This window comes from Mirounga leonina, unplaced genomic scaffold (assembly GCF_011800145.1).
Source record: "Mirounga leonina isolate KUSES-001 unplaced genomic scaffold, KU_Mleo_1.0 Mir_114, whole genome shotgun sequence".
In the NCBI taxonomy this organism is placed as follows: Eukaryota; Metazoa; Chordata; class Mammalia; order Carnivora; family Phocidae; genus Mirounga; species Mirounga leonina.
In genome coordinates this window covers 15,394,462-15,416,540 of record NW_023270265.1, presented here as the reverse complement: position 1 = coordinate 15,416,540, position 22,079 = coordinate 15,394,462, and the positions used below count along the sequence as shown (strand labels likewise).

General features: G+C 37.9%; 1 protein-coding gene across 1 annotated transcript in view; it reads right to left on the bottom strand.

Moving 5' to 3' along the window:
* Positions 1–22,079, bottom strand: part of ZFAND4 (zinc finger AN1-type containing 4) — a 79,293-nt gene that overhangs the window by 6,677 nt on the left and 50,537 nt on the right. Inside the window, exons 6-8 of the mRNA XM_035024033.1 lie at positions 21,602–21,749; positions 3,495–4,670; positions 2,509–2,563 (exon numbers count right to left, since the gene is read on the bottom strand). Of these exons, the coding sequence (XP_034879924.1) occupies positions 2,509–2,563; positions 3,495–4,670; positions 21,602–21,749 (1,379 nt within the window). The remainder of the gene's footprint in view (positions 1–2,508; positions 2,564–3,494; positions 4,671–21,601; positions 21,750–22,079) is intronic.

The following is a 22,079-nucleotide window of genomic DNA, read 5'->3' as shown; positions in this document are numbered from 1 at the left end:
GATTTATTTTTTATTTTTATTTTTTTAGATTTTATTTATTTGACAAAGGAGGGGGCAGAGAGAGAGCGTGCGCACACAAGCAGGGCAAGTGGCAGGCAGAGGGAGAGGGAGAAGCAGGCTCCCCGCTGAGCAGGGAGCCAGGCGTGGGGCTTGGTCCCAGGACCCTGGGATCATGACCTGAGCCAAAGGCAGATGTTTAACTGACTGAGCCACCCAGACACCCCTAATTTGTCAATGAGTTATTGGACACAACACCAAAGTCACAGGCACCAAAGGAAAAAAACAGACAAACTGGACTTCATGAAAATTAAAAACTATTGTCCATCAAAGACACTGTCAGGGGTGCCTGGGTGGCTCAGTCGGTTGAGCGTCTGCCTTCGGCTCAGGTCATGATCACTGGATCCCAGGATCAAGCCCCACGTCGGGCTCCCTGCTCAGTAGGGAGTCTGCTTCTCCTTCTCCCTCAGCCCCTCACCCTGCTCATGCCCTTTCTCTCAAATAAATAAATAAAATCTTAAAAAAAAAAAAGACACTGTCAATAAAGTAAAATGGCAACCTATAGAATGGAAGAAAATATTTGCCAATCATATACCTGATAAGGGATCGGTATCCAGAATATATGGAGAATATCTAAAACTCAACAACAACAAAAAACCCCAAAACAACCCAATTTAAAAATGGGCAAAATATTTGAACAGACATTCCTCCAAAGACGGACAAATAGCTAAGCGCATAAAAATATACCCAACATCACTAATCATCAGGGAAATGAAAACCAAAACCACAAAGAGATACTACCTCATACCTGTTAGAATGTCCATTATCAAAAAAACACACAAACAAACAAAAACCCAGAAGATAACAAGTGTTGGTAAGAACGTGGAGAAACTGGAAATTTTGCACACTGTTGGCGGTAACGTAAAATAGTGCAGCCACTATGGAAAATTGTATGGCAGTTCCTAAAAATTTAAAAATAGAATTACCATATGAGCCAGCAATTCCACTTTTGAGTACATACTCAAAAGAATTAAAAGGACATATTTGGACATCCATGTTCCTAACAGCCTTATTCATAAGAGCTAAAATGTGGAAACAGCACAGGTCTCCATCCAGAGATACATGGATAAGCAAGATGCTGAATATACACACAATGGAAATTATTCGGCCTTAAAATGTATGGAAATTCTAACATATGCTACAACATAGATGAACCTTGCTAAATGAATTAAGCCAGACAGAAAAAGACAAATGCTGTATGATTCCACTTATATGAGATACTTAGAGTATTTAAAATTACTGAGACAGAAAGTAGAATGGTGGCTACTAGAGGCTGGGGTGAGGCAGGTGAATGAGGAGTTAGGGTTTAATGGATACAGAGTTTCAAGTTTTTCAAGATAAAAAGAGTTCTGGAGATGGACCGTCCAACAATGTGAATGTACTTAATGCCACTGAGTTATATGCTTAAAAATGGTTAAGACAGGGGTGCCTGGGTGGCTCAGATGGTTGGGTGTCTGCCTTCAGCTCAGGTCATGATTCCAGGGTCCTGGGATCAAGTCCCGCATTGGGCTCCCTGCTCCATGGGAAGCCTGCTTCTCCTTCTGCCTCTCTCTCTCTATCTCTCATGAATAAATAAATAAAATCTTTTTAAAAAAATGGTTAAGACAGTAAATTTTATGTTATGTATATTTTACCACAATTCAAAACTGAAAAAAAGTAGATATATTAAGACTTTAAAACTTTGGGCCTTACATAGCAGTGAAAAATAAACCCTAAGTATCTCTTTAAAGGCATAAAACTCATGTGATAACCATAATATACATTATATTGGTTGTCACATCCGTTTTATATACTTTTATAAAGTATCCTTGAGAACTCCGGGGCTACAAAGGTGTTACATCTTTGGTAATGAGTTCCCATCCCTAGTCTGGGTATTAAACCACAAAAGAAGAGATAATAACGGCTGCCCTGGAAATAAGGACTGGCCAGTGCACTTTTAAGGTGTTCCTGGAAGAAGGGAGTGCTAATGTTATAGCCACTTTTGCTACTGAGCTTTGGAAAGGGCTGGTTCAAGGACAGTCCTTTCCTTTTATCCAGAAATAATTGGTTCATCAAAAGGAGCTCTTACTACCATCCTTGATACTGGATCATGATATTAAGAAACACCTCTCTAGGATACTTTCACAAAACCCACCCAGCAGCCCAGCTTGGCTGTAGAGTGGCCAGTGACTGAGAGGATTGGGAATTACATGTTAATTCTTCATTCTTCTTATCTTTTTACATAGACCATATCTTTTCCCAAGGCAACAGAGACCTTAATTTCAATTTTAGTTTTATTCTTCAAATATGTCCTACAGTCAGTTCTCATAATCATTTTCTAAGTGGAACAAAGTTTAGGGAGAATTTACTCCATACATACCACAAAGAATGTTCTTCTTTTCTCTCTGAAAATACAGTATGCATAACGAAATGATTGTTAGGCTTATATTTTCAAAATTATTGGCAGCTTACCTACTCTTCTCCCTGCTGCTGTGTTATTTCCAATCATTCCAATACCACGGGCAGACTATAATTAAAACACAAAACATCTACAGAGGTAAGTTAATGAAGAACAGAAGAAAAGATCACTAAACATGAAATACTTGTATTTTTTAATATTTTATTTAAATTCAAGTTAGTTAACATATAGTGTATTATTAGTTTCAGGGGTAGAATTTAGTGATTCATCAGTTACATATAACACCCAGTGCTCATTACATCAAGTGCCCTTCTTAATGCCCATCACTCAATTACCCCATCCCCCAATCCATCTCCCCCTCCAGCAACCCTCAGTTTGTTCCCTATAGTTAAGAAACTATTATGGTTGTATTTTATTATGGAAATGCTGTTGGGCTTTCATTTAATTAAATTTTTAATTAAATTAACTTGGAATCTGTTTCTCACATCCAGCAATATTTTACTTATTATTTTTCCTTAAGAGAATGAAATTTTATGGCATAAATAAAAGTTCTTATTTGGGAAAAATTGATAAAAATATTCAGCATTAGGGGTGCCTGGGTGGCTCAGTCGTTAAGTGTCTGCCTTTGGCTCAGGTCATGATCCCAGGGTCCTGGGATCGAGCCCCACATCAGGCTCCCTGCTCCGCGGGAGGCCTGCTTCTCCCTCTCCCACTCCCCCTGCTTGTGTTCCCTCTCTGGCTGTGTCTCTCTGTCAAATAAATAAAATCTTTAAAAATATATATTCAGCATTAAAAATATGTCATAAATTGTTTGCACAAAATTATTTTCAAATTACAGTTCTCAATTTAGGACTAAAACGTTATTTAAAATTCAACTGTCAAAAATATTTTCTACAAACTAGATAAACATTTTATGAGAAACTTATGAAAAGAATTCAACCTTAGGCCTCCTTACTTATGTAAACAAAAAAACAAATTTTAAATATGTTGAATGACTCTAAGGATAACTAGTAGAGCATACTGAAAGGCAAATACTTACTAGAAAAAAATCTGTAGGTTCTAACTGGGGAGAATTTTTCCTAAGATTTTCCTCCTGAAAATGCTGGAGGCTTGTAGACAGCCCAATTCCAGAGGTCCGAAGCCTGCCTGCTCCATGTGTGCTCTGTAAGCTATCTCTGCTTGCACTCCGGGCCAGCGAAGCAAGAAAACCTATATTATTTACACAACCAACAGGCTCTTTGGAAGCCTTGTTAGCCATTTCTGTAATATCCCGAGCCTCAACTTTAGAAATAATATCAGATCTTTTCCCGGGTGAATCAACTTTAACAGCTCGAAAGCGAGTAGTCCTAGAGAAAGAAGAATCAGTTATATTTCGAACATCCAATGACCGAAGCACATTTTGTGATGCAGGAGACTGGAAATTCCCAGACTCAAAACATTTGGACTGCCTCTGTGATTTCACCAGAGAATTATGGAGCGACACTGGTGTAGAACAGCGAAGAGGTGACAGGAGTCTATTCTTGTGAGGACTTAATTCACGGTGGTTGAGAACTGTAGTTTCTACCGATTCACCATTCAACATTCTTGCAACATGTTTAAGATGCTGCTCTGCAGCTTTCAACCCTTTGTCATCATTAGTGAGTAAGAACTCTGAATTTACCTTCGGTGTGACTTCTAAGCCACTGCTCTGTTCATCAGTGTTTCCTTCTGTAAATGTAGCAAATGAACCCACTTCAGGTAGAAGTGACTCTTCAGTTACACATTCTTCCGAAGTTGAAAATAAAACAGTGTCATCTTCATTATTAGATGACAAATTTCCTGAAAAGTGTTTTGTCCGCCTAGGCAGGGATGATCCAAGATGGAGAACAGAATCAGCAAGCTCTTTGTCATTTTCCAACTCCATATGGGGTATCTGAGGTGGTAGTTTGATGCTACTATTGGAATGAGACAGTGTGTTACTCTCCCAGTTATAATCTTCCTTAAGAAAATCGCTAGTGATAGATGACACGGGTCTATCAGCAGGGGGCAGAGTTGCCAAACTTGAAACTGCATTGCTGGAAGTTTCAGGTAGATATGCATTATCAGGAGAAGGTAAACATGACTGCCCAATGTGGGGGAGAACCCTTAACAATCTGTGGCGAGCAGCTGCCGTAGAACTACTAGAAGGTCGAGGAGCTGTAGGTGGACGAGGTTTTACCTTGACAGCTTTCTTAGGCTAAAAAAAAAGAGTGAATACATAATTTCTCACAGTCATTTTGTCTACCTATTAACAAAAATTAACGAAGGAAGAAAATGTTATTTACTGCAACATTGGCATTTTGATAACCTCAATTAAAAATATCTTAAAAGATTAAAATCTTAAGCTTATGACTGAGAAGAATTTTGCTCTCTTTCTCCATTGAGGATGATTTCCTGAGAATGTTAAATAAGATAAATTTTGTTTTATTTATCTTCCTCACTACTGATTATTTGTCAGAGTTTTGCTGAGAAGAAAACTCACTGATTATAGGAGATATGATATTGCCGACCTATTTTAGATCGCCAGCAATTTTTCCTAGTAAGATGAGTAAATGTTGACTACATAGGTACTACAGAAAAGAGTTAACAGGCCTAAACTGCTATCCTTGCAAAGGCCTGCTTGCAAGGTTGGCCCTTGGCTAGCTTCTGGGAACTTGTATTTCAAGAGGGTTCCAACCACCCTAACTGAAAAGTGCCTAATCTGTTTGTATAAGCAATATGGTTTATGCTAAATACCAGCTTTCCTTCTGGGAGTCCGGAATTTTGGTACATGCTAGGCAGAGGGTGTCTACATCAACAGCCCCTGATAAAACCCCTGGGCACAGAGTCTCTAAAACACTTCCCTGGTAGACAATATTCCATAGTTGTGCTGACACAACTCATTGATAGAGGAATAAAGCATGTCCATGAGACTCTTCTGGGAAAGGATTCTGGGAAGCTTGTGCTTGGTTTCCTCTGGACTTGAGCCATGAGCCTTTTCCCTTTGATGATTTTACTTCATACCATTTTTGCTGCAATAAATCTTAGCCATGAATGCAACTATATGCTGGTACTGTGAGTCTTCCTAGCAAATCATCAAATTGGGGAGTGGTCTAGGGGTCCTTAATACACGAAGTTTTAATAAAAGTATTATGACAATTCATGATGTCATGGATAAATTTAAAAATTAAGGATATGAAGCCTCAAGATATTGGCTGAAATGTGCATCAGGATGGGATGGAACACCTGATGACCTAAACAACACTCCCAACCTAGAAATATAAGAAAAGCCAGATAATTTAGTGGACACCAGTTGAGGCAAGAAGTAGAGGAGCTAAAACTGCAAAGAAAGAACCTTGGAAAGATATGCTGGCTCCTGTAGCTGCTTTTATCCTAGGGCCACTGTCATGTCAAACTGCAATTCTCTACTCAACAAAAGTATTCTTCAAAAATGGAGGTGATGACTTCTGGGCCATAGAGCTTAACAGTGGTTGCCTAAATCTGAATTTCTCCATGTATCCTCCAAAAAACCATACAAATCAACAAGCAAATAAGCAGATAAAATGACCCATAACTCATGCCTTCATCAAAACCAGGGGACAGATAAAATTAACTTCAAGTTACCTACAAGGAGAAAAATACCCAAATCTAGGAGACTCATCTGCAAAGCTTATGCCTGTGGTGAGAGACAAGAAAAAGTGTTGAGCCAGAGAGGAAGGAAGGAAGGGAGTAAGACAGAAGGGAGGGAGGAAGGGAGAAAAGAGGGAGGGAAAGAGAGGGCAAGAGGAAGGAAAAGAAGAAAGGAAGAAAAAGAAAGGTGTGGATAATCAAGGGCTGATGGAACAAAGATAAACCCGTAAAGGAGAAAATCCCACTTGATTATGAAAATACTGAAAAGAGGTTTAAGATCTAGGATATTAAGATTTATTTATTTGTCAGAGAGACAGAGAGAGCACAAACAGGGGGAGCAGCAGGCAGAGGGAAAGCAGGCTCCCTGTTGAGCAAGGAGTCCAACATGGGACTCGATCCCAGGACCCTGGGATCATGACCTGAGCCAAAGGCAGATGCTTAACCAACTGAGCCACCCAGGCATCCCAAGATCTAGGATATTAAAACACAAGCTACTAGGAAACCAAAAGCAAGTGACTTGAAACTGTTCAGGACCTAAGGAGATAGCTTCAAGAAGACACGACTTCTGGGGGAAGAAGGGGTGAACTGAAAGTTCTCCATTGAGACTTGATAGTGAAGGTAAAGAAGGCAGCAAGAAAATAAAAGTAAGGATCCACTGACACAAAAGGGAGTCACCAAATCAGAAAACACAACAACCCAACCTTCCAATGAAAGAGTATTATTGATTTAAAAAACTGCATTTCACTATACCAAGAAAAGAAGGTGCTCTTGAAATAAGAAACTTACTTTCCCATACAAAATCCTCACTTTTGTCTACACACAACTGTTAATATTCCTTTGGTTAAATAAAAATTATAGGCATACCTCATTTTATTATACCTGGCTTTAATGAACTTCACAGATACTGTATTCTTTACAAATTGAAGGTTTGTGGCAACCCTGCATCAAGGAAGTCTATCAAAGCCATTTTTCCAACAGCATTTGCTCACTTTATGTCTCTGCATCACATTTTGAGGATTCTCACGATATTTCAAACTTTTTCGTTATTATATTTACTATGGTGATATGTGGTCAGTGATCTTGGATGTTACTGTAATTGTTTTAGGGTGTCATGAACCCCACCCATATAAGATGGCAAACTTTATTGATAAATGTTGTATGTGTTCTGACTGCTCCACCAACAGACCATCCCCCCGACTCTCTTCCTCTCCTTGGGCCTCCCTATTCCCTGAGAAACAACAATACTGAAATTGGACCTACAATAGCCTTTAAGTGTTCAAGTGAAAGAAATAGTCGTGCATCTCTCACTTTGAATCAAAAGCTAGAAATGATTAAGCTTAAGGATGAAGGTATGTCAAAAGCTGAAACGGGCTGAAAGCTAGACCTCTTGCACCAAATAGCCAGGTTGTAAATGTAAAGAAAAAGTTCTTAAAGGAAATGAAAAGTGCTATTCCAGTGAACTCACAAATGATAAGAAAAGTGAAACAGCCTTATTGTAGAAACGGGAGAAAGCTTTAGTAGTCTGGATGGAAGATCAAACCAGCCACAACATTCCCTTAAGCCAAAGCCTAATCCAGAGCAAGGCCCTAACTCTCTTCAATTCTATGATGGTTGAGAGGTAAGGAAGCTGCAGAAGAAAAGTCTGAAATTAGCAGAGGTTTAAAGAAGAAGCTGTCTCCATAACATAAAAGTGCAAGGTGAAGCCACAGTGGTGATGTAAAAGCTGCAGCCAGTTCTCCAGAAGATCTAACTAGAATATTTAATGAAGGTGGCTACACTAAACAACAGATTTTCAATGTAGATGAACTAGCCTCATAATGGAAGAAGATGCCATCTAGACTTTCATAGCTAGAAACAGTTCTGTATAAAAGGAGACCAAGAAAACATTACAACTAGATGCAATGCATGATTCTTGATTGGATCCCAGATTGAAAATAGCAAAAATCAAAACAAAATAAAATCAAGTACATTACTGGGACATAGAGAAATATGAATATAGCTGACAGAATGTGTATCAATGATAAATCATGTGTATGATAACTGAATTGTGGTTATGCAGGAGAAGACCCTTGTTCTTAAGAGGTAAATGCAAAATGAAGTATTTAGAGGTAAATGATATCTGCAACTAACTCCCAAACGGATCAGGTGAAAAAACAAGGAGAGAAAGCAAACATGTAAAAATGTTAATTGGTGAGTCAAGGTACAGTGGACACCCATATACATGTATATGGGTGTCCACTGTACTAGTCCTATAACATTACTAGTACTAGTCCTATAACTAGTACTAGTCCTATAACATTTCTGAAAGACTGAACATTTTTCAAAATACAAAAGGTAAAATAAATAGGTTTTCTGACGAATGCTGAAAGAATCCATTGTTAGAAACCCTAAATGAAAAGAAATACTAAAAGAAATGATTCAGATAGAAGGAAAATAATCCCTGAAGGAAAGCACATAATTGCAGAAAAGAATAAAGAGCAACAGAAAGGTTAATATGTGGGTAAATATAAAAATATTGGCAATATAAAACAATTGGAGAGGTTCAAAAATTTCATAAAATTAAAATGTATGACAACAATGACACAAAAGATGTTTGGATATATAAGTGGGGTTAGAGTTCTAGAATTCTTTCATTAACAGGAAAGTGGTAAACATCATTTTTATTGGACTTTAGTAGTTAAGGATGCACATTATAATCTCCAGGGTAATTGCCTGAAAAACCAGCATAAGGATGCATAACCAACAAAGTAATGCAAAACAAAAACCAAATAAGGGAAAAATAGACTAATCCAAAAAAGGGCAAGAAGGAGAGAAAAAGCAACATAAAACAGCTGGTTAAACAGAAAACAAAGATGATAAAAATCCAAATATATCAGTAATTACACTAAATTTAAGTAAAATAAAAGACTTAAGTTTGTCAGTTTAGATTTAAAAGATAACACATTGTGTGTCAATTATATTTCAATTAAAAAATAAAATAAAATAATAAAGCCAACAATATACCAGTTAGAAGAGACAAATCCTAAATATAGGGACATAAAGAGATTGAAAGTAAAAGGATAGAAAGAATATACAATAGAAACACAAAGCAAAAGAAAGCTAGCATAGCTATGTTAATAGTAGACAAAGTAGATTTTAGGACAAGTGCATTACTAGAGATAAAGAAAAACATTTTATAATAGTACAAATGTTAAACTACAAGACAGATACTACAATTCCTTAGATATCACACAAATCTGTATTAGATCAAATGACAATTTCAAAATATATAAAATAGGGGTGCCTGGGTGGCTCAGTCGTTAAGCGTCTGCCTTCAGCTCAGGTCATGATCCTGAGTTCCTGGGATCAGCCCCACATCAGGCTCCCTGCTCAGTGGGAAGTCTGCTTCTCCCTCTCCCCAACTTGTGTTCCCTCTCTCACTGTGTCTCTCTGTCAAATAAATAAATAATATCTTTTTAAAAAATGTAAAATAAAAATAAACTTCTAAAAGGAGAAACACAAATCTGTAACAAAATAGGGAGACTTTTTAAATAAACACTCTCTCAAAAATGGACAGAAAACAGACCCCCTACAAAAAAAATCAGAAAGGATACAAAAGATCTGAACAACACAATAAACTTGATCTAACTAATACATACAGAATATTACATATAGTGATTCATTACACAGCCTTTTCAAGTGACAAGTAGCATTTACCAATATGCTTTGTCACAAATCAAACCTTAATTAATTCCAAAGGCTTGAAATCATTAAGAGTATGTTCTCTGACCACAGTGAAATTAAACTACAAATCAATAACAAAAAGGTATAAATATTCCACATGTTTGGAAACTAAGGAGGCCACTTCTAAATAAGCCATGAGTCAAAAGTAATATAAAGGGGGATTTTGAAAAGATGAGGAGTAAGGGACCCTATTCCAACTGGTCCCCAGAATTGAGCTGTATATCTACCAGACCACTCTGAACACCCACGAAATCAGCCTGAGATGTAAGATGATAGATCTAGATCTCTACAAACAGAATACTGCAGGCAGTTGGTTTCGAGGTCCAAAGCGGGGAGCCGTGATTCCACAGGCAGATATCGGAGGATAAACAGAAGGGGGAGGGAACCTGGCCGTGGGGATCCTACACCGCATGTGAGCGATAGCGTCCAGTGACGGGGACGGGGCACAGACTCACAGACCAGTGGTGGCGGGGAAAGGACATTAGGGCAGCCCCCCAGACTGAAACCCGAGCGGTGGGCAGCACATGCCAACTGGGGGCAGCTGGCGGTTTTAGAAGCACAAAGGGCAGAGATGTGCCCCAACCTGGAGGCAAGGCCTAGGAGCGCTGCGGAGGGGCGCACAACCCAGGACACTGCAGTTTATAGCAGCACAGACAGAAATGGAGAGTGTGGCCTGGAGAGCTCACTGAAGAACAGACTGCGATCTCTCTGCTCTGAGGCAGAGGGTTGGAAATGTTCTGTTCTGCTCTGACTCTCAGAAAAGACAGGGAAAGCCACCAGGAAAAGCCACCAGAAGAAAAGCCCCAAAAAACTGGTTTTCACTGAGCCCATCCCTGCCACAGGGGGCAGGGCAACTCTGCCCAAACAGGGTTGCCTGACTGACAGCGTGGCAGGCCCCTCCCCAAGAAGACAGGCTGGGAAAAGAAGAGGCCAGCAACCCTAAGGTCCCTATAAAATAGGTGCATCTTGCTTGGGTTGTGGTCAATAATTTGGATTCTATACATTCCCTCAACTACTCCTCAACAGAATGACTAGGAGGAGGAACCCCAAAAAAAGGAAAGACTCAGAGACTATGACTTATGCCTCAGATGTACAAATGGATTCAGATATAACCAAGATGTCAGAGATGGAATTCAGGCTAGCAATTGTGAAGACAATAGCTAGAATGGAGAAATCAATTAATGGCAACATAGAATCTCTAAGGGCAGAAATGAAAGCTGAATTGGCAGAACTTAAAAATGCTATCAATGAGATCCAATCTAATCTAGATAATCTAACAGTTAGGATAAGCAAGGCAGAAGAACAAATTAGTGACCTGGAAGAACAATTAATAAAAAAAAGGGAAAAGAGGAGGCCAGGGAAAAACAATACAGAATCCATGAGAATAGAATCACAGAAATAAGTGACACTATGAAACGTTCCAATGTCAGAATTATTGGAATCCCAGAGAGAGTGGAGAGAGAGAGGACTAGAAGATATATTTGAGCAAATTGTAGCTGAGAACTTCCCTAATCTGGGGAATGAAACAAACATTCGTGTCCTAGAGGCACAGAGGACCCCTCCCAAGATCAAGGAAAACAGGCCAATGCTCTGGCATGTAATAGTAAAACTTGCAAATCTTAGAACCAAGGAAACCATCTTAAGGGCAGTTAGGGGGAAGAGATTCCTTACGTACAGAGGGAGGAACATCAGAACAACGTCAGACCTATCCACAGAGACCTGGCAAGCCAGGAAGGGCTGGCAAGACATATTCAGGGTACTAAATGAGAAGAACATGCAGCCAAGAATACTTTATCCAGCAAGGCTGTAATTTAGAATGGATGGAGAGATGCCGAGCTTCCAAGACAGGCAGAAACTGAAAGAATGTGTGATCACTAAGCCGACCCTGCAAGAATATTAAGGGGGGTTCTATAAAAGGAGAAAGACCCCAAGAGTGATCTACAACAGAAATTTACAGGGACAATCTGTAAAAACAAGGTCTTCACAGGCAACATGATGACAATAAATTCGTATCTTTCAATAATCACTCTCAACGTGAATGGCCTAAACGCTCCCATTAAATGGCACAGCACTGCAGATTGGATAAAAAGACAGGACCCATCCATATGCTGCCTACAAGAGACTCATTTTGAACATAAAGATACATCCAGACTGAAAGTGAAGGGATGGAGATCCATCTTCCATGCCAGCGGACCTCAAAAGAAAGCTGGGGTAGCAATTCTTATATCAAATTAGATTTTAAACTAAAGATTGTAGTTAGAGACACAGAAGGACACTATATCATTCTTAAAGGGTCTATCCAACAAGAATATCTAATAATTGTAAATATCTACGCCCCCAACATGGGCGCAGCCACCTACATAGGCCAACTGTTAACCAAAATAGTCATATTGATAACAATACGTTAATTGTAGGAGACCTCAATACTCCACTCTCAGCAATGGACAGATCATCTAAGCAGAAAATCAACAAGGAAACAAGAGCTTTGAATGACATACTGGACCAGCTGGACCTCATAGATATATACAGAACATTCCACCCTAAAACAACAGAATACTCATTCTTCTTGAGCACACATGGAACTTTCTCCAGAATAGATCACATACCGGGTCACAAATCAGGTCTCAACTGATACCAAAAGACTGAGATTATTCCCTGCATATTCTCAGACCATAATGCTTTAAAACTGGAACTCAGGGCACCTGGGTGGCTCAGTTGGTTAAGCGACTGCCTTTGGCTCAGGTCATGATCCTGGAGTCCCAGGATCGAGTCCCGCATCGGGCTCCCTGCTCGGCAGGGAGTCTGCTTCTCCCTCTGACCCTCCTCCCTCTCATGCTCTCTGTCTCTCATTCTCTCTGTCTCAAATAAATAAATAAAATCTTTCAAAAAAAAAAAAAAAAACTGGAACTCAATCACAAGAAAAAATCTGGAAGAAATTCAAACACTTGGAAGCTAAAGACCACTCTGCTCAAGAATGTTTGGGTCAACCAGGAAATCAAAGAAGAACTTAAACAATTCACGGAAACCAATAAGAATGAAAACACATTGGTCCAAAACCTACGGGATACTGCAAAGGCAGTCCTAAGGGGGAAATACATAGCCATCCAAGCCTCACTCAAAAAAATAGAAAAATCCCGAATTCACCAACTAACTCTACACCTTAAAGAACTAGAGAAAAAGCAACAAATGATGCCTAAGCCATGCATTAGAAGGGAAATAATTAAGATTAGAGCAGAGATCAATGAATTAGAAACCAGAAACACAATAGATCAGATCAATGAAACTAGAAGCTGGTTCTTTGAAAGAATTAATAAGATCGATAAACCACTGGCCAGACTTATCCAAAAGAAAAGAGAAAGGACCCAAATTAATAAAATTATGAATGAAAGGGGAGAGATCACGACTAACACCAAGGAAATAGAAACAATTATTAGAAATTATTATCAACAACTATATGCCAATAAACTGAGCAACCTGGATGAAATGGATGTCTTCCTGGAAATCTATAAACTCCCAAGACTGAAACAGGAAGAAACTGACAAGCCGAATAGGCCAATAACCAGTAACGAGGTTGACGCAGTTATCAAAAACCTCCCAAAAAAAAAAGAGTGCACTGTTCAATCCACAGTCTAATGTGATAGAACACATTAATAAGAGGACAGAGAAGAACCATATGGTCCGCTCAATTGATGCAGAAAAAGCATTTGACAAAATACAGCATCCTTTCCTGATTAAAATTCGTCAGAGTATAGCAATAGAGCAAACATTCCTCAAGTTCATAAAACCCATCTATGAAAAACCCACAGTGAATTTCATCTTCAATGAGGAAAAGCTGAGAGCCTTTTCCCTAAGATCAGGAACACATCCAGGATGCCCACTTTTGCCACTGTTGTTCAACATAGTACTAGAAGTCCTAGCAACAGCAATCAAACAACAAAAAGAAATCAAAGGTATTCAAACTGGCAAAGAAGAAGTCAAGCTCACTCTCTCTTCGCAGATGACATGATACTTTATGCGGAAAATCCAAAAGACTCCACCCCCAAATTACTAGAACTCATCCAGCAATTCAGTAATGTGGCAGGATACAAAATGCACAGAAATCAGTTGCTTTCTTATACACTAACAATGCAACTGTAGAAAGAGAAATTAGAGAAACGATTCCATTTACAACAGAACCAAAAACCATAAGATACCTCGGAATAAACCTAACCAAAGAGGTAAAGGATCTATACTCTAGGAACTACAGAACACTCATGAAAGAAATTGAAGATGATGCAAAAAAATGGAAAAACATTCCATGTTCGTGGATCGGAAGAATAAACATAGTTAAAATGTTTATGCTACCCACAGCAATCTATACCTTCAGTGCCATCCCAATCAAAATTCCAATGACATTTTTCAAAGTGCTGGAACAAACAACCCTAAAATTTGTATGGATCAGAAAAGACCCCGAATCACCAAGGAAATGTTGAAAAACAAAGCTGGGGGCATCACGTTGCCAGATTTCAAGCTATATTACAAAGCTGTGATCACCAAGACAGTATGGTACTGGCACAAAAACAGACATATAGACCAATGGAACAGAATAGAGAGCCCAGATATGGATCCTCAACTCTATGGTCAAATAATCTTCGCCAAAGCAGGAAAAAGTGCAGTGGAAGGAACAGAGTCTCTTCAATAAATGGTACTGGGAAAATTGGACAGCTATATACAGAAGAATGAAACTCGACCATTCTCTAACACCATACACAAAGATAAACTCAAAGTGGATGAAAGACCTCAATGTGAGACAGGAATTCATCAAAATCATAGAGGAGAACATAGGCAGTAACCTCTGTGACATCGGCCACAGCAACTTCTTTCAAGATACATCTCCAAAGGCTAGTGAAACAAAAGCAAAAATGAACTTCTGGGACTTCATCAAGATAAAAAGCTTCTGGGGTGCCTGGGTGGCTCAGTCATTAAGCGTCTGCCTTCAGCTCAGGTCATGATCCTGGGATCCTGGGATCGAGCCCTGCATCGGGCTCCCTGCTCCGCGGGAGGCCTGCTTCTCCCTCTCCCACTCTCCCTGCTTGTGTTCCCTCTCTCACTAGGTCTCTATCTGTGTCAAATAAATAAATAAAATTTTTTTAAAAAAGATAAAAAGCTTCTGCACAGCAAAGGAAACAGTCAACAAAACAAAGAGGCAACCCACAGAACAGGAGAAGATATTTGCAAATGACACTACAGATAAAGGGCTGGTATCCAAGATCTATAAAGAACTTCTCAAACTCAACACCCAAAAAAACAAATAATCAAGTGAAAAAATGGGCAGAAGACACGAACAGACACTTCTCCAAAGAAGACATACAAATGGCTAACAGACACAGGAAAAAATGTTCATCATCATTAGCCATCAGGGAAATCAAAATCAAAATCAGTTAGAATGGCAAAAATTGACAAGGCAAGAAACAACAAATGTTGGAGAGGTTGTGGAGAGAGGGGAACCCTCTTACACTGTTGGTGGGAATGCAAGTTGGTACAGCCACTTTGGAAAACAGTGTAGAGGTGCCTCAAAAATTAAAAAATAGAGCTACCCTATGACCTAGCAATTGCACTACTGGGTATTTACCCCAAAGATACAGATATAGTGAAAAGAAGGGCCATATGCACCCCAATGTTCACAGCAGCAATGTCCGCAACAGCCAAACTGTGGAAAGAGCCAAGATGCCCTTCAACAGATGAATGGATAAAGAAGATGTGGTCCATATATACAATAGAATATTGCTCAGCCATCAGAAAGGATGAATACCCAACTTTTACATCAACATGGTTGGGACTGCAGGAGATTATGCTAAGTGAAATAAGTCAAGCAGAGAAGTTCAGTTATCATATGGTTTCACTTATTTGTGGAACATAAGGAATAGCATGGAGGACATTAGGAGAAGGAAGGGAAATATGAAGGGGGGGGGGAATCGGAGGGAGAGATGAACCATGAGAGACTATGGACTCTGAGAAACAAACTGAGGGTTTTAGAGGGGAGGAGGGTGGGGGGATGGGCTAGCCTTGTGATGGGTATTTTTTTTTTTTAAAGATTTTATTTATTTATTCGAAAGAGAGAGACACAGCGACAGAGGGAACACCAGCAAGGGGTGTACCTGTACCAGGCACCTGTACCAGGCGCCCCCAGCCAAAACAATCTTAACAAAGAAGAACAAAATTGTAGGTTTCTTACCTCCTGATTTCAAACTTATTTCAAAGCAACAGTAATCAAAAGAGTGTGGTACTCAAAAGAATGAAAAGAAACCAGTACCTTTACCATATACAAAAATAAATTCAAAATGGGGATGCCTGGGTGGCTCAGTCAGTTAAGTGTCTGCCTTCAGCTCAGTCATGATCCCAGGGTCCTGGGATCGAGTCCCACACCGGGCTCCTTGCTGGGTGAGGAGCCTGCTTCTCCCCCTGCTTGTGTTCTCTCTTTCTCTCTCTCTCTCTGACAATAAATAAAATCTTTAAAAATAAATAAATAAATCCAATATGGATTAAAGACTTGAATATACGACCTGAAACTATAAAACTCCTAGAAGAAAACATAGCCAATAAGCTCTTTGACGATGGTCTTAGTAATATTTTGGGGGGCCAGTCTCCTTAGGCAAGGGCAACAAAAGCTAAAGTAAACAAATGGGATTACATCAAACTAAAAAAACTTTTGCACAGTGAAGGAAAGCAACAACAAAACAAAATGGCAACCTACTGAATGGGGAAAGATATTTGCAAATCATATATCTGATAAGGGGTTAATATCCAAAATATGTAAAGAACTTACACAACTTAATATCGGACAACCACCAACCAACCAGATTAAAACTTAGGCAGAGGACTTGAATAGACATTTTTCCAAAGATATACAGATGGCCAATAGGCACATGAGAAGATGTTCAATATCACTAATTATTGGGGAAATGCAAATCCAAGCTACAGTGAGCTATCACTTCACATCTGTCAAATTGGCTATTACCAGAAAAATTAAAACAACAAGTATTAGCAAGGATACAGAGAAAAAGGAACCCTCATACATTTGGTAGGAATGCCAGTTGGTACAGCCACTCTGGAAAACAGTATGGAGGTTCCTCAAAAACTTAAAAATAGGGGAGCCTGTGTAACTCAGTCGTTAAGTGTCTGACTCTTGATTTTGGCTCAGGTCATGATCTCAGGGTCCTAGAATCAAGCCCCCCATTGGGTTCTACACTCAGCAGGGGGGCTGTTTGAGGATTCTCTCTCCCTCTTCCTCTGCCCCTCCCTCCCTCCACTCATGTTCTCTTTCAAGAAAATAAAATCTTTAAAAAAAATTAAAAACAGAATTACCGTACAATATATCAAAATTCTACTTCTGGGCATTGACTTGAAGAAAAGAGAAACACCAATTGAAAGAGATTATGTGTGCTCCTATGTTCAGTGTCACATTATTTATAATAGCTAAGATATGGAAGAAACCTAAGTGTCCACTGATAGATGGATAAAGATGTGGTATATATACACAATGAAATATTAGCCAAAAAAAAGAATAAAATCTTGTCATTTGCGACAACACGTATAGACCTTGAAGGTATTATGTTAAGCGGAATAAGTCAGACAAAGACAAATACCATATGATTTCACATACACATGGAATGAAAAAAACAAAACAAACAAAAACAAATGGAGACAAACTCATAGATACAGGAAACAAACTGCTGGTTACCAGAATGAGGGGTCGGGGGCGGGACAAAACAGATGAAGAGGATTAAGAGGCACAAACTTCTAGTTCTAAAAGAAATAAGTCATGGTGATGTAATGTACAGCAAAGGAAATACAGTTAATAATATTGTAATAACTTTGTGTATTGACAGATGGTAACTAGACTTATTCTGGGGATCATTTCATAATATATAAAAATAATGAGTCACTATGATGTACACCTAAAATTAATAGGATATATTGTATGTCAATTATATTTCAATAAAAAAATAAAGGTGTGGTACTGGCATAAAGACAGACATATGGACCAATGGAATAGAGTAGACAGCCCAGAAATAAACCCTCACATATGTGGTCAAATGACTTTCAACAAAGTATCAAGACCACCCAATGGGGAAAAGACTGTTTCTTCAACAAGTGGAAGAGGGAAAATTGGATATCCATATTCAAAAGAATGAAGTTGGGAGTCTTACCTTACACCACATACAAAAATTAACCTAAAATGTACCAAAGATCTAAATGTAAGACCTAAAATTATAAAACTTTTAGGAGAAAACAGAAGGAAAAGCTTCATGACATTGGATTTGGCAATGATTTTTTGGATACGAAATCAAAAAAGTATGGGCAACAAAAGTAAAAACAGATAAAATGGACTACATAGAAATTTGAAATTTTGGTGTATCAAAGGACACTACTGTCAGAGTAAAAAGGCAACCTATAGGAGAAAATATTTGCAAATCACATACCTCCTAAGAATTCAGTATCCAGAATATATTTCTAAAGAACTCTTAAACCTCAACAACAACAAAAAATAACCGAATTCAAAAATTGGCCAAAGACTTGAATAGACATTTCTCTAAAGAAGATATACAAGTGGTCAACTAGCACATGAAAAGATGCTCAACATCACTAACCTTTAGAAAAATACAAATCAAACCTGCAGTGAGATATCACCTCACACCAATGAGGATGACTACTGTTTAAAAAATAACAAAATAGCAAGTGTTGGTGAGGATGTGGAAAAATTGGAAACTTTGTGTATCACCAGTAGATTGTAAGATGGTACATACAACTGCTGTAGAAAACAACATGGCAGGGTGCCTGGATGGCTCAGTCGTTAAGCGTCTGCCTTCGGCTCAGGTCATGGTCCCAGGGTCCTGGGATCGAGCCCCGCATCGGGCTCCCTGCTCGGCAGGAAGCCTGCTTCCCCCTCTCCCACTCCCCCTGCTTGTGTTCCCTCTCTTGCTGTGTCTCTGTCAAATAAATAAAATCTTTACAAAAAAAGAAAACAATATGGCAATTCTTCAAAAAATTAACAATAGAATTACCATATGATCTTGAAATTCTGGGTATATATCCAAAGGATTGCTCTCAAAGAGATATTTATATACCCATGTTGATAGCAGCATTCTTCACAACAGCCAAGAGGTAGAGTCTCCATCGACAGATGCATGGGTAAATAAAATGTTATACACACACACACACAAAATGGAATATTACTCAACCTTAAAAATATGGAAATTATGACATATTCTATAACATGGATGAATTCTGAGGACATGGCTAAACGAAGTAAGTCATCCACAAAACAAAAACAAAAACAAAAAAACAAAACTGTATGATTCCACTTTATACAAGGTATCTAGAGAGTCAAGTTTATAGAAACAGAGAGCAGAATTGTGGTTGCCAGGAACTGCAGGGGGAGCAGGGAAATAGGGAATTGTTTAATGAGTACAGAGTTTCACTTTGCATGATGAAAAAGTTCTAAAGACTGTGCAATAGTATGAATGTACTTAACATTACTGAACAACATGTAAACTTAAAAATGATTAAGATACTAAATTTTATGTATATTTTACAACTAAAAACAATTTAAAAAATTATAAAATCTAGGTGATAAGATAAATGGGTGTTCACTCTAAAATTCTTTCAATTTTGCTGTATGTTAGAAAAAATCAGAGACCAATTTCCCTGATAAAAGTCCTAAATACAGTGTTAGCAAATGAAACATAAAGATATAAAAAGGAAGATTCGTCACAACCAACAGTGGTTCATTCTAAGAATGTAAGAATGATTTCATATTAAAAAAAGTAATTCACATTATCAGAATATTTTTGCTCCATGCAAAATGATTTTTAATTTCTATGGATTTATTCGACCCATCGACTACTTAGAATTGTGTTATTTCCAAAATATTGGACTTTCCAAATATCTGTTATGGATTCCTAACTTTATCCCATTATAATAAGAGAGGCTTTTTGTATGATTTCAATCTTTTCAAATTTATCGGGACTTGTTTGATAGCAAACAATATGGTTTATCTTAGTAAATGTTCTGTGTGCACTTAACAAGAATGTACATTCTGCTGTTTTTAGGTGGAGCATTCTGTAAATATCAATCAGAACAAGTAGGTTGATAGTGTTATTCAAGTCTTCTTAGATCCTTTCTGATTCGCTAGCTTTTCTATCAATTTTTTGAGAGTGTGAATGTAGAATTCTTCTAAAATAACTGGGTTTGCTGATTTCTCTTTGAAGCTTTTGCTTTGTATATTTTGAAGTTCTGTTATTAGACGCCTAAACATTTAGATTGTGGAGAAAAATTTTTTCAATAGAGCTAGGTCAACTGTTCTCCACCTGGAAGAAATTATCTTTACCCTACTTCACATTACATTTTTTAAAAAGTTTTTTTTAGATGGATTGTAAATCTAAATGAGAAAGGAACAATTACAGAGCTCTTGCAAAATTGGCGTAGTGACTAAAGCTACATATAAACCTACCCTATGACAAGTACCTTCCTAGGCTTATGCCCCAAAGAAAAGAGCGCATACGTCCACCAAAAACATGTATAAGAATGTTGAAAGCATCTTTACTGATGAAAGCCAAACACTACAAACTACAAATCCAACCTATCAAAAGGAGAGAAACAAACTGAAGAATAGTCATACAATAGAATAGTACATAGCAGAAAAAAGAATGAACTGATACCCACAACATGGATGATTTACAAAACTATGTTGTTGGGCAAAAGAAACCAGACCAAAAAAAAAAAAAAAAAAAAAGGATATTTATACAAAGTTCAACAACTGGCAAAACTAATTTATGGTGACAAGTGTAAAAATAGTAGTTATTTCTGGGAGTAGGGAAAGGTTATAAGGAAACCTGGTCCTATTTTAATCTGGGTTGTACCTACATGAGTGTATATAAATGTAAAAATTCATCAAGCTGTACATTAAAGATCTGTGAACCTTATTATATGTATATATTATATTTCAAGAAAGAAAAGGGGATTAGTTATTAAGAGAGTGAAAAGCAAAATAACAGAGTAGTGATATGTGTGTGTGTATGACAAAGGATTTATATCCAGAATACATAAAGATCAAAAAAAATCAATAAGGAAAAAACATACCACTGAACAGAAAAATGCCCAAGAGATATGAACAGGCATTTTACAAAAAGGGATATCCAAATACCCAATAAACATGGGAAAGGTGCTCAACCTCATCAGTCAGAGGAATACAAATTAAAACCACAATGTGAGGCAACTACACATCAACCAGAATGACAAAAATAAATAAGAAGGATCATACCAAATGCTGGTAAGACTGTGTGAAAACCCTCTCTCATTCACTACTGGACAGTTGAATGTAAACTGGTTCAATTACTTTGGAATTACTTTGGAAAACTGACAATATCTAGTAAAGCTAAACATAGGAATATTCCTTATCAAAGCCCAAATAGAGGCAGTATCTATAAAAAGCAAACATTAACAGAGCATTTTAAAAAGTAACTATTGCAAGATTAAGATTAGACTATTTTTTATTATCCTCTTAGCACTAGAGCTATGAAATTAAAAAAAAAAAACAGTGAATTATTTTAAGTGCAATATATCACAGTAGATGTATTGGTGGCCTAAAAAAACAATTCATCACTGTTAATACCTCAATAAATAACTGAGGCCAGAAACTTGAAATGAACAATATTTTATAAATAATTCATTTTCACAATTATCAACAGACCTCAATGCTGTGAGCCCTGCAGGGACAAACTAGAGAAAAGCCTGGCCAAATGCCAACAGCTTCACCTTTTTGCTGAGATTCATGTTCTCCATCTTAGCCTTCAGCAGCTTCATCTTATTCATAGTTATTGAATTTTCAATTATCTGTTGCCCAGAAGGAGAAGGCTCAATTTCTTCATCTTCATCCGTATACAAATTATACACAGACCCACCACTGCAAAGAAAGCAATAATTACTACTGAGATGTTTCTGATACCTGCTCAATGACTAAAAATACTTATGTGCAATAGAAACTATACAGATGCTGCTAATGGTAAAAGAATAAATCTTGTCAATGTAAATTCAAGGCAAATGTATTTCAAAAAATATACTTCTTAGAAGAAAAAAATAAATATGGATAAATACCATGATCTAGCATGACTGACATATCTAGCACAGCTAAGCTTTTCTGAAGTCAATATACCACAAGTGAAGGTCTTAATGGCACCTACTACCTCACTCCCACAGAAGCAAAATCCATCTTCACAAAAATGCACTGATTTCA